Raw genomic sequence first — 23,093 nt, 5'->3', positions numbered from 1 at the left:
TGCATTATAGAGTCACTTCCAATAGGACATTGATTTAACATCTCAACCGCAGGATAGAGCACAAGGAGGTGAAGCGACTTGCTCGGGGTCACACAGCAAGTCAGTCAGTGGCAGAGGTGGGATTTGAACTGGTGACCAGTCAGAAGGTCCCCAGTTCAAATCCTGCCACTGACTGACTCACTTGTGACCCTGAGCAAGTCACTTCACCTCCTTGTGCTCCATCCTGCAGATGAGATGTTAAATCAATTGCCTATTGTAAGTGACTCTGCATATAGTTGACTTTCACTGTGCTTTGTTACACTTCGCTATGGTAAACTGTTATGAAGGATATGCTGTAGCTTTACTTCCTTTACACAGCAGTGTACAAGCCCCGGTGGGTAGCGTCAGTTACAGCCAGTAGCTGTAAGGGTGCTTGCGTCTTGCAGGATATATCAGTCCTGTCAGTATATCACAGCTATACAAAGGGTCTGTCATTTTAAGAGTTGGTTTATTCAGTTTTCCTCTTAACTAGCTCTAAAGTTGTTGCTTATATTTAGGGATATACCGACACAGAATTCATAAAAGTGGGGCAGTCAGTTCCACCTACAGGAAGTGTTTGGAATTATTATTATTATTATTATTATTATTATTATTAATTTATATATAATATATATATATATATATATATATATATATATATATATATATATATATATATATATATATAATTGTTGCCAATAAATTAGAAAGGGTCGAGGCATCTTTTTAATTGTGTTTTTGGTGTTTTACCAACTTGTGGGGCGGTTTTTTGTTTGTTTTGTTTTTCTGGGATACAATGAATTCGATGATGCATGCCAAGGTATTTCTGTTTTGCAAACACCAAGTTCCAAAACATACCGTCCTGACTTTTATAATACGTGCAAATGTTCAAAGGAAATACGAAATATAGCGTTACGTTTTTAGTGTATTGTCTAAACAAACGGGAGTATGGTCTTTTAACGCAAAACTTCCTGGAAAAAAAAAAAAAAGCTTTTCCTGGCCGCTTGCAAAAAGTAAATGATTATTTTATTGAACACCTGGGTAGGGTTACGCACGCCTCTCCTCCCACCAGACAGCCGCTCGGTGTAAACACTGAAGCTTAAGATTCAATTGCTAAAGTTAGACGTAAGAAATTAATACATCGAGGAGGCACGAAATACATTTCTGAAAGAACTGACAACATCTTTGATGTTTGTTTTTTTTTTATTATTATTATTTCTGTAATTGCCTATTTTGAAGCGTATTATATGTCGAAAGTGCTGATCTGAAGACAAACTGATTCTGGCTCTTAGCTCGGTGATGACAAATGGACAACAAGCGCTTGCGTGAAGGAAAACTGTCTGTTTTCGCCACCGCTGTGGTTTGGGACTACCGTAAGTTACGCGGAAAGGTAAACAAATACCACACTTATATGACATGTATTTATTTATTTATTTTACAGGAGGTGCTTAAATGCATGCCAGTTGAAACCCGAACGATTATTAAGATGTGTTTTTGTGTCCTCAGTCAGCCTCTGTGAAGCTGCCGTGGTGGTAAGAGAGAGAGAGAGAGGGAGAGGGAGAGAGAGCCGCTGCGTTGGTGATCTAGTGGATATTTTTGGGAGCACAGAAAGAGCAGCTAGTCGAAGATTTAAATACATTTGTTGTTGTTGTTTTTTTTTTGTTTTGTTTTCTTTTGTTTTTTGTTTTTTCGATCAGATGTTCATTTAAAGGAGTGTTGGACGGGATGCGAGCTACCCTGCTTGGGTCCGATTACCAAGGTGGGACTGAAGACCAAAGGAAGAGAAAAAAATGCGAAGGGTTAAATTATATGCAAACAGCAGTGACATTTAAAGTACATTGCATCGTGGATTAGGTGGTGCAAAAGCGTAGGAACTCGAAAAAATAAAATGAATAACAGAGAAGAAATAATGATACTAACTTGATGTCTGTTACGCACAAACCTGGGCTGTCAGGTATTATTGACATTAAGACGAGAAGCGTGAAGCTAAAAGTAACCTCGTAAACATCGAAATAAACTAGACCCAGGAGTACGTGACACTGTTTTATTGTTATCATTATTATTAGATATATTTTTATTATATATATATATACATTTCCTGACTAGCAAGTCGCACCCTATCTAATTTGCTGTAAGGTCAATTCCATTTCGTAATATTAAGAGCATAGCTACACAATCGAATTGAGCTCTTGACAGTGAGCTAGAAATGAGAAAATGAACAGAGAGGAGCAACACACTGGCACAGAATTGAGCAGTGCCAAAGAAAAGAAGCATGTTGAACTAGCTGACAGAGTCGGAATCTGCCCACGGAATAGCCAGCAGCTGATGGATGAGATGGTGAAATTTCACATTGGAGCAGAGGATGGGTCAGTGGGCGAGATGGGAGGCAGTGAACTGGAAAGGGTTGTGGAATCAGCCCCCTTCCAGGGGCTTGGAGAGAGGGGGGAGGCTAATGGAGGTACTAAAACGGAGGCACCCTACACAACTGATTCAAACGCTGATCACAAGCCACAGGAGCAGAGAAACAGCCTGGAGAATGCTAATTGTGGTCAAAGAGTGCTGGTCTCGGCGTTGGGGCACACTGGGAATGATTTAGCAGCATGTGTGGATTTGACTTTGCAAACGTCACTCTCTTCATTGGAGGTCAGTCCAGAGCAGGGTGACAGACTTCAGACAGTGCAGGAATCTGTTCCAATACTGGCCTCCGATTGTTCAGATTTGGGAGCCCCTGCAATGAACGCTGATGTAAAGGAGGTCACCCCCAATCAAGGAGGGGTTCCGGTTTCACCGACCTCCCCTCCCGAGGACAGCGAGCATCTCAAACCTGTAGGGAAGAGGGTCACCTTTCCTTGTGATGAGGACATTATATCAGGTGCTGTGGAGCCCAAAGATCCCTGGAGGCACGGTAAATAAGCATCTTATCACATTTCAGCATGCACTGTGTTTGGGGAAGGGGAAAGGGAAGGGAAGCCGTGCTGATGGTCCTGTTGAGCTACTTGTGTGATGCATGATATAAAATGATCATTTCATGATGGGACCATTTTGTTAAGACACAAAATGTAAAGCAGGGAGGGTGTGCATCCACTTGGTGGACTGCAATCAGCTATGTTGTGATTTTGTTCTTGTGTCAACACCCCTGTGGCGATGCATTAGTAATGTGAAGAAAGCGTCCCGATTCATTGATTTAATACACCTCTAGAGCTAGCTGATTACAGCCCTAGCCTGGGGTATGTATGATGCTGATAAATGTTTGACCCCGTTTCACAGCACACTAACTCCACCATTGTAACAGCAACACCTGCACATTTCCATAGCTGCAGCAAATGCAAAGCAGTAAAGATAGTAGGTGAGATTGAATGAAAAGTCTTAGGCCTACTGAACACAAAGCATTCACTGAGGCTGGGATTCCTTACAGTATCTGAGGAAATGAACCTATTTAAACACATGAGCGTTACAGATCTGAATTTACTGCAGCTAGTGTCTAGCGTACTGATAAATGTGTTTGAGTGCCATACGTTTCATGATGTACTGCTGTTAAATAGATATGGGGTGTAGCAATTGGACAAAAATGACCTTCTTATACAGGGGCCTGCCCCTTAATCCAAACCAATCAAAAGAACAGTAAAGTAGAATAAAATGTACCTGTGTATTTGAGGTATTTAAAAAGATAGTTGCCCTTGTGTAAGTGGTAAAAAGATAATAAAAGTTTGAGAACGAGAGCAGGCCATTCAGCCCATCAAGGCTTGTCCCTTGTCCGCACCATTCTTCCCTCCTGGGCGAAACTCATTCAAAAGCACAGAATTTAGTTGTTGTTTTTTATTTTTTCTTCAATATTCCAAGTGTTTTAGATCCTACCTAACAGGCTATTCCATGCATTTGCAATTCACTGTGTCTAACTTCTGATTTAAACTTACTTTTACTCAGCTTCCATTTGTCCTGTCTTGTTGCTCTGTTTTTCCCTTCTTTTTTTTCTAGGCAGAGTAGATTTAATTTAGTTAAATGTGTCCCATTAGCTTTCACGGGAATTAGACAATAGAACTAAAATAGGGCTCTGTAATCGCTGTCCACACCAGATTTAAAGTGGGAGTGTAGTGTTCTGAAACAGTTGTATCGGTTGCTTGATAATACAGGGATGGATGTTTTTGTATTGTGATTTGCACACACATAAAGTTGGCTAAGTTTTGCAAAACCGGGAATGCCTCAGTATATACTCTCTTTCAGTGACTAACCCTGTGGGTCACAGTGTTTGAACATTGTGGAGCAGATTATTCCAGTTGAAGCAAGTCAATGATTGTCAAGTAATTGTTTCCCCAGTGTACAGTACCTTGAAATTCAATTATTTTTTAACTTTGATGAGGCAGACGTGGGGAGGTCAAGTGACCAGTCCTCTAGTTCAGTGGTTCTCAAATGTTTTGGACCATGTCCCCCTTCACACAGATGCATATATACTGGTATAAAAAACAATCCAGCATGCCTGTGTCTTCTCTGTATGTCACTGTCGTTGTGGTTTGTTTCTGTTGCACGATCTGTCATAATAAGAGCAAACTTGACACTGCAAATTACAGATTGTGATCAACGCTTGCTACATAGTAAGCTGGTAAACAACATACATGCCAGATGCCAGTAGACGTCATCCAAAAATAAGCATTAGGCACCATCTACAAACATTGACCTGTCTGGAGGTGTCAGCAGAAGATTTGCTTTAAGTTAATGTATACTGTATAATGGGAAAGTTTGGCTGGTGTTAAATTCGGCAGATTTGCTACCTTTAGAGGATTTTTTCACTTTGCACGTTCACACAAATAAAGGGTCGCAGTTTTGCATTTATACTTTTAATTCCCAAAACATTAAAATAAATGTTTACTTAATTAAATATGTCTGCTAAAACATTATCTTTTACGGTACCTGCAACAACTTGGAGAAAAACAAAGAAGGCCTTCTAATCAGTTACTGTATCTTACGTGGCCCTTCATTTTAAGGTACTGGTAAACTTGTACAGTAAGCATTTGCTATCTCTGTTTTAAAACTCATGGTTCGCCCCATAACACAGTGGAACGATCACAGTACTACCATGCAGTAATTGTAGGGCAGTATTGCCACATGTGAAATCTTTAACAATAAAGCTGAAATGAAAAGGCTTTTATTTGCTTTGAAATCATTTCAAACTGGTTAATAGACGAGCAAGCACTAACAAAATCAGCTCAGTTTTGTACGGTGCAGACCTCGTTTTTAACGTTTTGTTTCTGGACAGTGATTCCTGCCCGATGCCTGCACTAATAGTCTTATCTACAGTGACAAGAACAATCAACCATTTTGTTACAGACTTTCTAACAAGTCTGACAAACAATTTTGGCTGTTAATTAAACCCTTAAAAAAAAAAAAAAAAATAACAGCAGCAGGCACAGTTTACAGTGCCTCTGGGTTTCTGATCACATCAGATCAATTCCAGATTTTTTTAAATCCGTTGATGGAAATGTCTGGTCTACATTTAATGTTGTCTCGGCTACTCCTGTGATCTGGCAGGGCACCTGCGGGCTTGCCTGTAAGCTGTTAACAGCTGCATTGTCCTCCTACACTGTAGCTCTGTTGCTGGGAAGTTTATTTCCGAAACATTCGTCAGGGATCTAGCCCAATCTTTTTATCACGAAGCTAGTCCTGTACAGAAAATAGCGACAATAAACGGAAATGACTAACCAGGAGTGCATCAGTATCCTATTAAATAAAATACCATCAGTAAAAGTGATGAACCATTCAACATGTATTGTATTACAATGGGGGTTTGTGTCCAGGGAGCAACTGTTTTCTGGGTTCTAACAATGTGCCACATTTTTATCGTGAAACTGTAAAACTCAGTCTCGCCTCGTTCCCAGTGCCAAGCTGGAGCGGCAGCCGATTCCATCTGCAATCTGATTCACATTCCAGTCTGCAACAAAAAAAGTCAAACGTCGCCCGGGTGGATCACACTTCTGTATTGCTTTTTTTTAAAACAAATTATTTCACTGATGAACAAGATTTGAAATCTCTTTCAAATTGATCCCACTGGCAGCATTAACAGAGGTACCATACATCCCAAAATACGTTGCTCTTCAATACGACAGTAAGAGGTGCGGTTGGTTTTTTAGGAGTGTGCTAACAACCAGTTTTGTACACCACCATGGCAGTCTTTAAGGACACTGCAGTATTAGAAAAACAATCTGTCCTTACGCTGTGAATACCAGGTAGTGCAGCGGGCTTTAATAGGTTAAAAAAGTCAGACAATTCCCTGCCTTTCAGAGGATGTAAACAAGAACTGGAGTGGGTGTCAGGGGAAGACATGGTCTGTCTTTTTAAAGGTATGATGAAGCTGTTGAAATTATTAAAAATGAATCATCTTTAGACGCACAGTCGTTGTCTAAATACTTCAAAGAATACAAGCACAGCGTAGAGTCTGGTAATTGCATAAGCCTTTGAACTTAATTCATTTACTAAATGAGTTACCTTGTGTAAATTGACAATATAGTGCAGTACTTGTAGCAAAGAAGTAGTAAACACAGCCAGTGGTGGATTTTATTTAAACAAAGTGAAACGTTGTTTTTTGGAACCCCTCTGTTATCCGAGCAGCCCTCCATGAACCTGTCTTGTGCGTGGTTGGTCTTCTGCCTTGCTGTGACATGCTACAGCCCTTGCGCTGGTATCTACAACATAGTGCTGTAGTTAATAGGGGACACTGAATGATCGTTCGTGGTATACGGTTTTTATTCGCCGCAGGAGGACGTCTCGGTAGATCACTCGCACCCCGACAGGGTTTTCTCACAGTGTTATCCCACGCTTGTGGTATAATGTGTATTTAACGGTAAAGGAGTTCATTTTTTTTTTCATTTCTGGATGTGGAAAGTCTGTTCTGGTCCCAATTCAAACACAAACGAATTTGGTTTTACTCAAGTCATCTTTATTTATTTATTCCATTTTAATCTTGCCTGTACTGCTTTATGATTTCATTCTCAGTAGTTCTGGGTTCTGTTAGGACACTTCCAACAAGGCCAATTAAAGGAAGACAAAAATATGCGATCAACAGAACCCAGAACCCTTTGGAAGGATTGCAAACACGTAACATAGCTCAGGGAATGTAAAAAGGAAATTCAAATGACATTTGAGGCTTTTCGAGTGAATACTTTTCATATTTTAAATAACTTTCTTAATGGGATTCATGCAGCCGGTGCCAGATGTTTTTAGAGATTACTGTATACAGTGTGACTGAGTCAATAAGTCTTCGTATATTCCCTGTTGTTCTCAACTATGCTTTGTTCAAGCAGGCGCCAGGTTAGTGTGAAAATAGTCTTGACAATGTAAATAAATTAGGTGTAGAAGGTATGTGATCTGAGTCACGCTGTTCGGTACAGGACATTTATATAATAAGCGCATTAAAGAATCAAAAAATGTTTGCAAAATGTGCAGTGTCATTCAAATCACTATTTTCTTGTTGCCTGCTTGTAGCATATAATAAGCATATAATATCAAATAAGCCTGCCTTGCTAATATTTGCTTTTGCAAGCTGATAAGGCATCGGAAGAATCAACCTTTGTGTAAAGTTCTAGTAAGTGCTATGAGTAAGAAAGAGAAAATGTACAGTACCAGACATCTGAGTGAAGAGTTGATGGCTGTCATGAATGCAGCTATAAAATAAGCAAATAAAGACAAGGGAATGCTTTAGGGTCCTAAATGCAGGACCACCATCACAAAGCGCTTTACAAGATACGAGACTAGGGTATGTGAACTATGCATCAGCTGCAGAGTCACTTACAACAACGCCTCACCTGAAAGACGGAGCACAAGGAGGTTCATTGGCTGTCAGTGGCTGAGCTGGGATTTGAACCGAGGACCTCCTGGTTACAAGCCTGTTTCTTTAACCACTGGACCTCCTTATAGGATTGGTAACCTGTTGCATACACCACTTTCTGTGCTGCCCTGTCTGTCAGTCTCTGCCAACTACAACGGTCCTCCAGTCATGTTCTCTAATGGGATTGGTTCGACTCCTATTAGGCTTCTAACTTTATGTCTCTTATAACCTTTCTTTGTTGTTGGCTAGAGGTTTAGTTCGATCAGCCTATACCCATAACTTCTATCTTTGAACTCTAGGATTAGTCTTCTTCACTGTACTCTCTCCAAAGCTGTCCTTTTTGTAATGCAGGAAGCAGAACTGAACACAGTATTGTAATACCACTTCTCCACCGGCACATCTGACCCATGAGAGCTCAGTACGATACAGGTACAGGTACAGGTGATAATCCGCTGGCTATTTGTCAAGCCGAAAGAGAACAAACCGTGAAATTCTGGCCTCCACAATACATCTAAATCCAGCTGTGAGCTGAGCCAGGGGGCAGGGTTAAGGATTTTTGTCTTTACGTTACATCAGTCAGTACATTACACAAAACAAACAACAGACGTGATGGGCAACGAGTGTGATGAGACTAAAGTACAGTCGTGGGACGCTGAGGAACTGCAGGCTCTACTTTCTCTGTGGGCAGATAAAAGTGTTCAGGAAGATCTCGAGTCGTGCATCAGAAATGAAAGTTTGTGCCCGAATTTCTGACCATTTTAAGCAAATGGACATAAACCGCGGGTACAGTACACTTAGCAACACACTCAAACACACTTTTGCCAAATTTCTCATCCTTGAACTTTATTATATTAATGTAAAGAAAAAAGAATGCAGAAAGTAAAAACGATTCTAAACTTATTTACAAAAGTATTGTAAAACAAAATCCAGCTGTACCATAAAATCCAGCTGTACCATACATTTAAAATCCAAGTACCTATGGCCGTTGTGCTTCAATAAAATATGTACTGAATACCTAGTGTAAGAGAAACTAGTGTCAGTGCAAATACTTGCAGTATACTGCTTACTGCTATAGCTGGAACACAAATATAAACAGATTGAAGTTGTTTTTGTTTCACTGTGCAGTGCATGCAGTTTTATGTACAGATCAATTACTAAACTGACTTAAGTGCAGGCTGTTTTGCACAGTCCTCTCATCCTTGCCAGCAGCCACTAGCTATCGAGGCTTGAAATCGCATAAAGATCAGCACAGATTCTGTGTTTTAACTTCTTATCTGTCCTGCATGTCACACTTAATAGATTTCTCCATATATCTGGAGAACCGCTCATCCAGTTGTCGTGAAACTTGGTATTACCGAGTTTAGCACAAGTTACTGAAAACATTGTATTCTGTTGGTTTAGGGAAGGAAGTGTCTGTCTGTATATCCTTCCATCACGCTTACATATACATAGAAGACCACTAAACCATCATGCAACTCAGCACATTATTTTGTGCAGCATCTCTCTGCTTTGATGATGTGTAGTCCTGTTTGTGTTGCACACATTTAATAAAAAGAAAAATCAAAGGAAGTAAGCGTTAGTTTTTTTTTTTTTTTGTTTGCTGTATGCATCATGTGTGCCAGGCAGTACAGCCGTGTTGAACTGTCACTGTAATCATTCATTTAACGTGCCATTTAAAGTGGCTTTGGTTTCTTGTCTTTTGTACAGTGCTAATTAATCGTGAAAAATAAATGAGATGCCTTTTATTTCAAAAAAACTAATCTGCAAACAAATTACAGGCAGCCATTCTCAACTGTTCATAGACCACTTTTACCAACACAAACTTAAACTATAACCCTTAGCTGTAGTTAGAATTACTCAGGTGCATGACTCCATGGGGTAGGGTAAGTTCAGTGTGTAAGATGGGGTGTGCAATGCAGCTGGGTTACAAACAGAAAGTAGTTCCACCAAGCAAGACCACTATGCTGTACGGTAGCCTGCATTTAATCTGCAGGATCAAAAGGAAGTAAATTGTGGCTATCTGGTTTCAGTTCATTAGGGTTTACTGTCTGGTTTAGGTTAATGCTATACACCTGGCTGTCTGCTTTTTGCCAGACCCCTGCTTCTCAGAAAGTAGCTACACTACTTTTAGAAATGTGCAGGAAAAAACTTGTTTGTTTGTTTTAATTGCTACATTTCCTTTGTTACTGTTAATTTTAGTGATTGTGAAATGTGCTGAAATAATGTTACAGGTACTAGGGGTTTTGTCATGGCAGGAATAATTGGCTTCAGTTAAGTTTGAACAGCAAGACAAGGGGTCTGATAGCTAAATAAATACCTGTTGTGCGCATTCAGGTCTCCGGTTAATATAATTCAGATTTTCTCCCCTAATTAGAATGCACAATTTTCCTACAAGGCAGAAATTCAGTGGAAACGAGATACAAGTCACACAGAGGTGTACAGTGAACGCCTCTAGGACAAGGTCACTGCGAGTCAGATTGAGAGAGAGAGAGACGGGAATTAAAACCATTGTTCAATGTTAGTGAAATCGTCTCACTGCCCAGATGAATGAAGGCTTTCATTCTTAAAGTTATTATATTGCTAATGGTGAGAAATATTAAAACATTGCTTCTTTCCATGCAATGAATCTGCTGAGATATTGAAAGGAGGTTTACTGTAACCTGTTCTGCTCTTCAGTTAGTCGTGATAAAAAGCATTGATAAAACGAGTATTCAGCTGAAGTAGTGTTTTCTGGACAACAACATATCTTATTTTAAGCAGTCATTTCTTAAACGTTTATCTTGTGTCTCCCCATGTTAATCTCCTGTGTGCTGGGGGAAGGGTCAAGGCTTTTAAGTTCTTGTACCAGGCGGTTCCAACATGTTGGGTAGATGTTGCCCAGCAGTTCTTGTTGTTGTGTCAGGCCCTTGTATTAATTGTAGCTAACAGAATAACCCCCCCCCCCCCCCCCCCCCCCCACTTTGGCTACCCGGGTCCCAAATGTGCAGTTTTGAAAGAAACACACAGTTTTGAAAGAAACACACGTTGCAGCAAACATATATATATATATATATATATATATATATATATATATATATATATATATATATATATATATATATATATATATATTATATATATCGATGATCCATCTGAACAGATTCAGATGGTTTCAAACTCTTATTCAGATGTTTCAAAATCTTACTGTTTTTGAGTATACTAATAGTAATGGTTCTGGGGGTCATTTTCGCTCCACTTTCCTGTGGAACAGTCACTGAGTCCTGGGACATTTCCTGAGCACTTAAGAAAGCCCCTGTCCTCATGTGTTTCATGCCAAGGATTCTGTGAGACCCATTAGGTGGCGATTTCCTCGCTAAGAATCGTATCAACATGTGAAACACCCCGGGCTCCAGCTGAAGGAGCCTAGTGTCAGCTATGTAACGATTAATATAGCCATTCAACAGGTAACACAACACTGCAGGCAGAATGGGTGCAGATCATAAGGACAGGAGGCTCTTTGCATGACAGCACGGAGTCAGACTTTGCATATTTAAATCTTCATATTTCGCAACAGATCCTGTCTTTGGGCTGTAGCAACAATCACCCTTTGCGACACAAATAGAAATGGCTGTTTGTGAGCTTTCTATCGACGTTGCTGAATATTTATTAGTTGCAATCGCTTTTTAATTATTTCCTCATACTTATTTATTATAGACAGAGACAGACATGTGCAGCCAGTTTCATGATGTTCAACCATAGCCGTTCAAGTACAAGTAGGCAGCTTAAATGAGTCCAAAGTAAATCATACTGTATGTTCCAAGTGTGGCATAACAATAGCACCCATTGAACAAGAACCAGAGACACTGGAAGGTCTTGAGGCTTAAACTGTGAAGTTTTCAAAGCCCAGCATTAGATAAGTACACATTGTAGATCACTATCAGTAAGAACCTTTCATGTCGTGATCCTGTCAACAATGGCCTTTTCACTGGGTAATAAATGCAGCGTCTATTTTACAACTCGTGCAAACCTCATACTTTCTGAGTTTTTGTTTTTGTGTAGTGTGTCTGGGTGCAGAGTGCAGTTTTAAAACTTTGTTTTTTTTTTCTTTTTTCAGCTCAGAATGTGACAGTGGACGACATCGTCGCAGCTTACAAACTTGCCTGCCAGAAACTAAACTGTAAGCCTATCCAGAAACTACTGAAGCAAATACAGGTAAGCCTCGTTCACTTTAACACCGACTGCATTAAACCAATTGGGTAAAATGTTAAACAGAACATTACACTGTCTGCTTCATAAAATAAAACTGTGACATGCAAGGGTTATTAATTTCATTTTCCCAAAGTCTGATCAGTCTCAAGCTATCGGTCTCATCTATGTGTTCTGAGACCTGTACAAAAGTACGTTTCCATCTGTACCCTGGAACCTTGTATCTTGTGCTAATATCAAACTGGGGCTGTAGCCATCTGCAGACATTACCATGCACCATGATCCAATACTTCCCTGGCAGCAGTCCTCCCAGCCCACAATCGATCTGATCTTCATCTGCTTCTGATGGAAACGAACAGGCATGATTTCAGATTCCCTTTCGGACGGAAAGGTGGCACAAGTCGCGTTAGTTCGCAAACCAAGGTTTGCGTCGTTTTGGATTAAAATCTCTACTTGAACCTCTTTTCACTTTTTGTAAGTGCTCTGGTGTCCGCTGCTTGATTCCTGCAATTTGTATTGGAACCCAGGTAACTCGGGTCAGCTACAGGAAACATTTCTGTATCACCAAGGGGGGGGGAACCAAAGCTTGACAATTTGAACACAGCCAGATTGTTTAGTTTATGCACAGAAAGTGCATAAACTAAGCTGAAAGCGACCCCCCCCCCCCCTTTTTTTTTTTAAACTGGCAGGAGATGTATGTTACTTGTTTCAACTTGTATGGTATGTGATGCAAGCAAGCAATTATCCATTGTCCGTTCACGGGCTCCTATTTCAAAGAGGCAGCTTGAGAAAGTGGTTTTGGAAGATGTCTGCTTTGTTATGCCATTAAATCCAGCCTTTGATGCCCCGACATGCATAGCAGTTAGCTACCCAGGTTTGGTACATTCCCTGCCAAGTTTCTAGATAAGCCAGGTTGTCTTCCTCTACCTGGCTTTGAGGAGTGGTCTGGCAAACCCTAAATGCCAGGATTGAACAGCCTTTCTCATCCCACTGAAGTCATGTAACCATTGTGGATTTTCAGCTCTGCAAGCCCAACCTACTGTCTATAGAAATGTAGATGGGGAGTTGAAAGGTAACATTGTCACATGGTTTGAGTGGAATGAGAAAAGCTGACCTAGGATTCACCAGGTCAAAGACAGGTAGAAAAAAAGGGGTAATAACTCAATACTGGAACAACAGAAGCACTCATATGAATAATCACTAATGCCATTTAATAGTAAGCAATTAAACAGCATTCAAAGCTACTTGATTTTTGGAGTGTGTAGCATCTCCTTGTGTTGCTACAACTGTTTAAATAACATACATGTAATGTTTCTCTTCACTGTTAACATCCTGACAATTTTTTACACTTGTAACTTTAAAGTCTGTTTCAAAGTGCACTGTTAGTGTAAGGACTATTGCCCACATTGTCAGACAGGTAACAGAAATAATGATCCATGATGTGGTACGAAACTGAAAAGACAGAGCCCTTGTTTATATATATATATTATATAATTACACACACACTCACACACAGGCTAACTTCACTATAACGAACCTGCCTGGGACCTTGAGAAATGTTCATTACATCAGGATGTTCACTATAATAGGGTTTGGCATTTTTTTGTATCAGAATAATGACAAAATGGCACATTTGAATTGAACATCAATATGTAGTACTTTTTATGAAGATTCCTTCACATTGATCAACATTTAAACAGTATTGTGACAAGGTACTTGTGTCACATATGCAGGTAACCGCATTGCAAGACAGACATTTTCAAAGAAATGAAAAAGGAAAGAATGTACACTTGCATGCTGAATACAGTAATTACATGTCCTTTCTCTTGAAAAAGCTACCCTTCGTAGATTGCTCCTCACGTCCGTTGCCTGGTTGCAGTTTGAGTGAAGATGACGGACAGGCAATGATTGCATTCGTCATGCATGGTTCATACTACAGTAGGTCATCTTTGAATTGGCGTTATCTTTTGAATCAGTCAACCGTGGTCTTTGTTTTCACTGAGAGAATAACACACTGGACACTGGAGAAAGTTCAGTGTCACTCCGTACTGAGATCCTTGCATCCGGGTCGATCCTGTACGATCGTTCTAATAGGGCTAAATTGCATTGAAAAAGATTGGTTCTTGCTGTTGGGATCATTAAAAATGGGTGTTCGTTATAAGAAGGGTTTGTTATAATGAAGTTAGCCTGTGTGTGTGTGTGTGTGTGTGTGTGTGTGTGTGTGTATGTGTGTGTTTATATATATATATATATATATATATATATATATATATATATATATATATATATATATGAGAGAGAGAGAGAGAATACAATTTTTTAATCACTCTTCCTGCAGTGATTTAGAGGACAGATCTCAAACCCCAGTGCACTAGAGCGGACATTTGAAAAGAGCTTTGAAACAGAGTTTAAAGTTGTAACTGTCAAAAGTTGTCAGGATGTTAACAATGAAAAGAAAAATGTCAGGTACGTTATTTAAACAGTTGTAGCAGCACGTGGGGACAGGTAACGCTATACTTTTGGGAACCCCGCTACTTACTCTTTACCTGTTTCCCCTTTATGAAATGGGGCGCAGCTCAGTCAAGGGATGTCTTTCTTGGCATTCAGGTATGAACAAAATTACCAAAGTGGGCCTGAACACTGTTACCATAGCCAGTGAGTGTTGCTGCACAACTGTTGCTATGCAGTGTGGTCATCGTTCATCTGAAGCAGGACTTCTGTCCTTGGAGTAACATTAAAACGCCATTCAAACATAATGTGGCATTTGTAGGTCAGCAGCAGTACAAATTGGGTGTTACCCAGCGAAACACGAACAGAATGCACAATATAACTGTTCCGGTGGTTTATTGTCTAAAGTCGCCTGGCAGGTAAAAATGACAGCATTTTATTACTTTTCTTTCAGTGGCATGTTTTCCTTTGTGCTTCTGTCTATACTCAATGCTGAGTCATCACTCTATAGACTGTAGCATTGCCACGTGTGTATTTACTGAGCATCCCTATGAGAACTTGTATGTGGAAGTCTACCATTGTCGCACGTCTCAAAAAAGAAACGGCTGTACAAAACTAGACACCGCAGGTATTTCATTTAAAGCCGTGTAAATAAATCACGTTATTGATTTCATGTTTTGTAAAATGAAATGGCATTTTATGGCTTTGAAAATCAACCCAGTTGTCTTCAGATTGCGGTTTTTGCATTTTGATAGTATATTACTCACTTATAGAGCGTATAGTTTTGATGATCTATGTTTTAGCAAACTTATTCTCATTTTATAACATGGTACCTTGCACTACACTAGGTTAAATAAATCTCTGTTTGCATGCCTTGATAGTCTTCCACTTTCATATTTCATTTCACCTGGTCTGTGAAATTGCTCCCCATTACCCCCCCCCCTCCCCCGCACATCTTGTCAGTAACCAACCAGCTGCGTTCTCTACTGACTGACATGCTTTGCAGCCAGTAAGATGCTTAGCCCCCAAGACTTTGATGACCTTGGAAGTGCAATTGTAACAGATGTCCTGGAAGACACAGCAAGCAAACTGAGAACTTATGTTTACTTAGTAGTACCAGATGTTTTAAAATAAAAGTATGTTTCATGTTTTCTTACTTTAAATCCTTAACCCAGTCTCCCGTCTCCTTCCACAGCTCCAAAAACTCCCAGTTTTTGTATTTATTACTTGTCACGGATGCTTTTGATCGAATGTTTGGAAACACGGACAGACTGTGTTTTGTACACATACCCCACACGCAGGCTGCTACCGGGAGTGTTGTTTTTATTTTTGGTGTGTGTTTTTGTTGTTGCTTATATAAACAAATCCTAAGACCTGGATTACGAGTACCAACAAAAGACAAAGCGCATTAGTGTAGTGCATTGTAAAGACATTGGCCTGCCATCGTTTGATTCGAATCCTTGGAAACCTGTGAGTGTTTTCAGTGTGGTTTTGCTGCCTAACATCTGTCCTTTCAAGAAATGTAGAGTCATTGTTGCTCATTTCAAAAACAAAGGGAATTGCTAGAGATGGCACGCTGGTTCAGGTTACAGTAAAGATGCATTTGTAAATGATTGAAGCAATAGAACCCTGATTTTGAGGGTCTTCTAGTCTGGTTGCTGACCGTGTCAGAAAGAACCGAGCCTTAGACGAGTGCGCTGCTATAAAGATCGTCAGGTACCAAGACAGTGCTTAATTATCAGGGATTTTTTCTTGCGATTTAAAAACTGGCTTGTTATTTTAAACTGGTTTTGTTTCTGCATTTCAGGTTTATTTACCTTTTCAATGTTTCTTTCCTTCCATTTTTTTTTAATGCTAGACCATCTATCAAAGTTCTGTCTTGCCAACTACCATGTGGTACCGCCTTGCGGTCAAGCTTTCTGACATCAGCGGTATAATTTGGAGGCAGCAGTTTGCAGTAATGGTAAGGGGTGTGAGGATTTCGGCGATGAATGAGTCACGCTGCTGATGCCGAATCGCTGGGATCCTTTAAGACCCAACTTCCTATGGTTTTTCAGATCAACTACTTTGAACCGAACAAACACTGATGGGCGCAATGGCCTCTCAGTCTTAAATCCTATGAAGTTGAAGGAAGGAATAGGGCAGTGATTTGGGGATTTCCACTGGAAACATTCTATCCATGATTTTTTGTGGTCCCAGTTGATTTTCTGTACTGGTAGCCGGCTCAGCTTGGCGCGCCAATGGAATCTCGATCATTACAATTTCAAATCTAACTGTATTGGCACGTTTACTTTGATATCCTAACTATGAACAGGCACGTGACCCCTATCTATATAGTCTTACATGTTAGGTTTTGCATTCTTGCAAGCGGGGAAAGGAGCAGTTCCCTTTTGTTCATTTTATTATTTCCCTTTCTTGACTTGAAGTACTTCTGTTTCTTCAGTAAGAGATGATTTCCTTATTTCAGTTTACTAGGGCTGAATGACCAACCGTAGTTTCTGGCAGGTTTTCAGCGGAGGTCCTGTTCGGTCAGGTCAATGCAAATTATTATTATTTTTTTCCAAATAGGAGAGCGCCTCTAATGTGTTATTTTATCAATTCCTCATTGTTTACCATGGCGTTGCTGTGATAGGCTTCCCTTGTTATGGGGACCACTACCCGATCGCTTACTGAGACATGTGGAAACTGAACCAGAACATTCAGAAACAGTAGCTTTTAAATTCAAGACCTCAAACAGTAAAGAGAGTGCTTTTCTTTGAATAATCGCAGCAATGTCAGTTCAGTTCCGTAATGCAGCAACAGTTTTTGGAATGTGACACTAATTTGGTTAATTGAATTTTCTCATAGCATCTGGTTTCTTGAAAGAACTAATCAGTCTTTTAATTTGTTTTAGGATAGAGACTGATACCTAGAGTATCACAGCGAACATCTGATAAAGAATATGCAAGATGAAAAAAAAATGAAATTGCAATACCTTAACGTCCTAAAAGGTTTTTGCATTTTAATAGGATGTCAAAAATGAATAAGGAGTGAGCTGTCATTGTAGGTGACAGAAACTTTTGTTTTGCGTTCCAGCACAGTACAGCAATTCCATACTGTTTTAGATTCACCATCGAAGGGTTAACTTGTTAGTTACTCTTTTCTGCCAGGCCAGTCTTTTCTCTGCTGCATTGCTCATCCCTGTGTGCTTCTCGCTGTTTGGATGAGATGGATTTCCTGTCTCTCTCAGTTACTGAGGAGCTGAGTCGATGCAGCCCAGTATGTGAGTTCACCTTCCACTCTGCATCAGCTGAACTGTGAACACAATGCATGAGTGAGCTGTCATACACATTCATACTAGCCACAGAAGCACTGATGCCAACTAAGAAGGAAGCTTATCCCCTCTGTAATATTGTTCAATTTGTTTTACCGTGAGTGCTACAAAAAAGGATCAAGCTTTTAGAGTGGTTCTCCTTAACTTGTCGTGATATTTGCAGTGGTTCAGAATGCCTTGCTCAAATATTGATTCATTGTCTTCCTATGACCTGAGAGAGTGCTTTTAAAAATGCCCAGCAGCTCGTAAAATCTGCCGAGTTCCTCCTGCAGCCCTCAGTAGGGTTAGTGGACACTCAGGATACCTGTAGTGTTCCTTCAGTGATGTTGTTTTTCCTCTTTCAAAAAGACTGTAGCATGCTTTCTGTGACTTTGCGTTGGATTGTATAATCATGTTGTGATAACACTAATTTAATTATTGCGTCTAGGTATTGGTGAAATACATACACATTTAAAAAAAAAAGGAACAAACATAAAGTGAGTTCAGCAAGGGGTCAGATTGGAATTCACTCCTGAAAGAGGATGTTCCAACATCTTCGAGAATGCAATTTTTTTTTTTTAAGTAGTTCAGAGAACTGTCCCAATTTTAAAAGAAAACCTCAGTATTCGAGCAAGGACACTTGGAACTGCTTTGAACAATATCATAAAAAGCTAACTATATTGGACACGTTGGACAAGTTAGACTCTGTCTATTCCAATTCTGTCACTTACATGGATTCAGCATAATTGGCGATGGTGCTGTGTTTCAGTGCCTTGGTTGTAACTCCTTTTGAGGAGTGAGTCTTTATTGGTTTGGTCCTGTTTCAGAATCATTGGGATTGATCAACGACTTACCAGGTTTAAAGCTGCAGAGGGTGTAGAGTTTTGGATTCTGTGAAATGCACAACTGATTAAAAACAAAACCGGTGACTTTGTTTTTTAGGGAACATTCACATGGCCGTGCTTTACTGGAGTATAATCACATGGTGTTTGTGGTTAATGCTGAATCATGCTTTATACTTACAAGGTCGTGGCTTCCTCACTTGCCATTGGGTCGTCTACACTTCTACTTGTTTCACTTGTATATTGCCTCTCATTCTCCAGGAGCAGTAGTTTTAATGTTCAGGTTAATTTGTATAAACCACATCTGGGACCCATTTTAACTATACCCAGGGAGACCATCGGGGACCCCTGCGCTCCCCTGACTCTCTGACTCGCCCTGAGCAACGCAGTCATGAGTTTACCTGGGGAGACCATCGGGGAACCCTGCGCTCCCCTGACTCTCTGACTCACCCTACACAACGCAGTCATGAGTTTACCTGGGGAGACCATCGGGGACTCTCAGGCACGACACATAATTGAGTGTTGATTTTTCTCCTAATCTATCGCAAATATAGGATATAGGATTTATAAATATAGGATTTCACACATTATTACCAGACATTGAAAGAGTCTTATATGTCTTGCTGCAGACTGCTCGTGCTGTATTAAATTGAAAGTAACAACATCAGTCAGTTCACGGGGTCATATAACCCCTGATCGAGCAGTCGTTCACTGTTTGAACGCTGCTAATGCTTCTGCTTTTCACTTTCCGGAGGTCTTCTGCTCTGCCTGCATTCTGCATGTCCCTGAGAGATCAGGCTGCAGCTATTTCAGGAAGCCCTTCTGCACAAAGCGCTCCATCCTCCGCTGTCTTGTTCCTTTATCTCTAGTCTGCAAGCCTCGTGTGCCCAGGACACCGGGGAGGGGTTATCTAGAGTTCAGCCTTGCCCGAGCCACGCTGTAGTTGGTGATATCACTGCGTGTTGTAAGCTGCCGGAATATTCAGAGCTTAGGGTCGCCATGACGGCAGTTCCTTTTCAATTCCGGGTTTGCTAGAGCTTCAGAGCTCTCACAACCCTTTAAACAAAAGGCTAAAGTTAAAACTCCACGCGCATTGCGGGAGCTGTAGCAACGAGGTACTTTCAAATGTACGGCAGTGCTAAGAGAGTCACACTAGAATCGCATAGTGGAGAGAACGACCCATGCTATTTAGGATTGAACCAACGCAGTAGGAAGCGATTTATGAGCATTTACTGTTAAAATGAGTCTATTCCTGTCTGGGAATGTTTGTTTCAATATAGGACCCAGCAAAGAAAAGCGTTGGAAAATGTACGATTCAGCCCAACAGTATTCATCTGGTTATTACAATTTGCTGTGCTTTTACTGCGGTCACCTTTTATAAGAGTAACAATATTAGTTTAACAGTAGAAAACAGTTTAAATATTGAATGTGTTAAACATGGAACACCAGTGGATGCCACAGAGTCTTGTTTAGCATTTTTTCTGTTTGTCTAACCTTTATAACAGGGCTTCTCAAACTCGGTCCTGGGGTCCCCCTGTGGCTGCTGGTTTTCGTTCCAACCGAGCTCTCAATTACTTAACTAGACCCTTCATTGAACGGATAATTTGCTTAAACAGACCTTTTTATTAGTTTTCAGCTCTTGAACAGTTCCATATTTCAAGTTAGCTACAACATTTTATAAGTAACTTGCAACAGCCACAGGGGGTCCCAGGACCGAGTTTGAGAAGCCCTGCTTTTATAAGATGTATTGTGTCCTTATTTCTGTTGTTTCTTTCACATCATGTTGTGAAATATATTTCTTCTGATATTAAGAATTGGAGGCTATGCCACGATTTAAGTCTGCGCCTTCCGTGTCCCCAAAAGCTCTCCCGAATCGGTGTTCCTTGGTGGTGTTACCATGACAACCTTCTCATTGTAGCAGCTACTTATTACCAGTTATAACAGTAGTGAAGCATGTTTTTTACAGAAGTGGTGGGGGGGAAAAAACATCTCAAAGTAGCAATACCCAGTAAGTGACCATCAATTTCGCATCACCTTGTACTTTGCAGCCCTGCATTGTATTTTGAAGAAGTGTTGTAAATTGGTTACCAAGAGAGTGAATGGGGCTGTACGAAATAGACTATCACAGAGCAACTGTTACTGGACCAAGGCTATTCAGAGGTTAGATTTAACCCTTCCCTCAAAGACCAACATGAGCTTGGCCGTTCTTTCTGTGGTAGACCTGTGCAACACTATGAGGCTGAATAGCAAGTGGTTTAACCACTCCATCAAGCAGTGTCAGAAAGACCATGCAAAAACACAACAGCATAACAAAACTGAAAGAAAATGGGAAAATGCTTGCACAAGTTTAAAAGTGGAAAAGAAAAATGCAACCTTGTTTGAGCCAAGTTCATCCCACACCGTTGCAGTAGAAGACTGCAGCACAGAACAGTGACAACCTCAGAAACTGGCAGTCGACGAATCACGCAGCACGTGAATACATTCTGATAGAGTGCAGTTGCAATCCATTAACCTCCAAATGACAGCTTAGCGCTCCACGCATTGCCAGATACACAGTGTCGTAATATTTCTTTTAAACTGTTGACGAGTAGAAAAATCAGGAGTTCAAGGAAAAAAAAAACCAGAGAACCGTCCCTTTTGTAAAAGTTTGCAGGGTAAGTTTGCAGGGTAAATTTGCACTTTTCCCATGCTGTCAGCCTGGTCTTACTATGCATTTACCTTGGTTTGCATCATATGCATGAATATTGTTGCTTTAGCATACCTTTCTGTCCTGTGCTTGCCTATGCTTTGTCGTGCTTTTAGTATGTTTTATTACACTTTGCTGTGCTTATAGGGAACTTTTTATAAGGGATAGTAGAGGAGCTAATAACGGATGTTTTAAATGAATGCTTTCACAAGCAAGAACACCAGTAGCCCCTGGTTACCAAAGGGTATTCTTTTGAACAAAATTTTTCAGTGTGTGGCAGCATCTGTCTGCCTGCAAACTACGTACCCGGGCGTGCCCTGAATTAGGCTTTAGTAATCGCAGGTGTGGTGGGGAATGCATTTCCCTGGCATGCTTTTGTAATGTGTATTTTTCCATGGTGCTCAGTGATGCTTTCTTTCCATCACGAGAAACCTCTTTCATTTAGGCTGCAGGCGCTTCATTAAAGAGAAAATGGAAATGGGTTTGGCACTGACAGCAGAGATTTGACAGCGAAGCTATTTATTTTGGGCACGGTGCATTTTTCTTTAGGCTGTAGGATAATATCTCTTCCAACGTTGTCTGTAACAATACTGTTGTCCGCGTGCATCTGTTTATGTGAAGGAGATAAGCAACACAGTATCTTTCTCTGAGTTCCAATAAGAAGATCAAAATGCGTGTGCATGTTTGAATTTTTCCTTTACAGTTTTTAAATTGCATTGAGTAATAAGAACAAAAACGTGTAAATAACTGCTGACATGATCAGCAAAATGATCTGCAAGATTTTGCAAATATCATTCTCCGACTGGCTGATCCATCGTTTCAGAACAATTAAACTACGACCAGGTTCAGACTTCAAAATCGCTCCAAGTCATTGTAAGTCTACGACTCTGGAGTCTTGTGTAACTTGAGTACAGCCTCCACATTCTACAAAGAGATGCAAACCACGCCCCAGGGCAAGCTGGAACTCTTCATACAGGCGGCTTTTTGTGTGGGTTAGTCAGCTGCTGTAACTTCTCAGGCACACTTACTGTATGCCTAAAAGGAAATCATTCTTTCCTGTATATGGGGGGGGGGAGTGGGGGGGCACTATTGGTCGGCTCACGCTGCAGGTCAGATGATGAGGGAACACGGTTTTCATCCCTCGGGTCCTGCAAGCCTGTCTGCCCAATCCTAGCTCAGCTGCTTACTTCATTTATTATTTATTTTTCAGTTAGGCTGTTTTGTATTGATAGTCAATAGGACTTTTCATGGGGACGTTATACACCGTTTAATAGCTTAAAAGTGGATTTTAAGAATATACTTGTTTTAAAACTTTGGGATGTTTTGTAACCAATCAGTAGTGGTACCGTGTTTTTGACAATTACAAAATTATTTAATACTTGGATAATGTTTTTGGATGGTAGCCATTTGTTACCTAAAATGAGCAAACAGATGTTGGTTTAATTTGATGGCAACAGACGGACACAGGCCTGTCCAAACTTTCAAATCCCAAACTTACAAGGCAATACCAGATAAAAACAATACTTTTGTGCTGTAAAAAAAAAAAAAATTAAAAAAGCATTTGCTGGCCTAGGTGCTTATTTGTACAGCCTGGCATTTGCAACTGTTCAGGCCTGTGTACTGAATGTTGCAGTGTTCTCTTATAATGTTTGGTTATATTCTGTTACATGCAGAATACAAATATGCTCATTATAGCCACTAAACTTTGTTGGCTCGCATATTAAAATATTTATCCCAGCATTAGTTTGTTTTCTTTCAATGCATTTCTCTTGTAAGACAACACACCGTGATCTTCCTTTTATGACG

At 40.3% G+C, this 23,093-nt stretch overlaps 1 protein-coding gene across 1 annotated transcript in view; it reads left to right on the top strand.

Annotated features, from left to right (window-relative positions):
- The first annotated feature begins 1,117 nt into the window (after positions 1–1,117).
- The window catches only part of LOC121303754 (protein phosphatase 1 regulatory subunit 37-like), a 34,692-nt gene continuing 12,716 nt past the window's right edge, over positions 1,118–23,093 (top strand). Inside the window, exons 1-2 of the mRNA XM_041234528.1 lie at positions 1,118–2,923; positions 11,928–12,025. Of these exons, the coding sequence (XP_041090462.1) occupies positions 2,233–2,923; positions 11,928–12,025 (789 nt within the window). The 5' untranslated portion in view covers positions 1,118–2,232. The remainder of the gene's footprint in view (positions 2,924–11,927; positions 12,026–23,093) is intronic.

Source organism: Polyodon spathula, chromosome 35 (assembly GCF_017654505.1).
Source record: "Polyodon spathula isolate WHYD16114869_AA chromosome 35, ASM1765450v1, whole genome shotgun sequence".
Classification (NCBI taxonomy): Eukaryota; Metazoa; Chordata; class Actinopteri; order Acipenseriformes; family Polyodontidae; genus Polyodon; species Polyodon spathula.
This window is presented reverse-complemented; position numbering and strand designations above follow the sequence as displayed.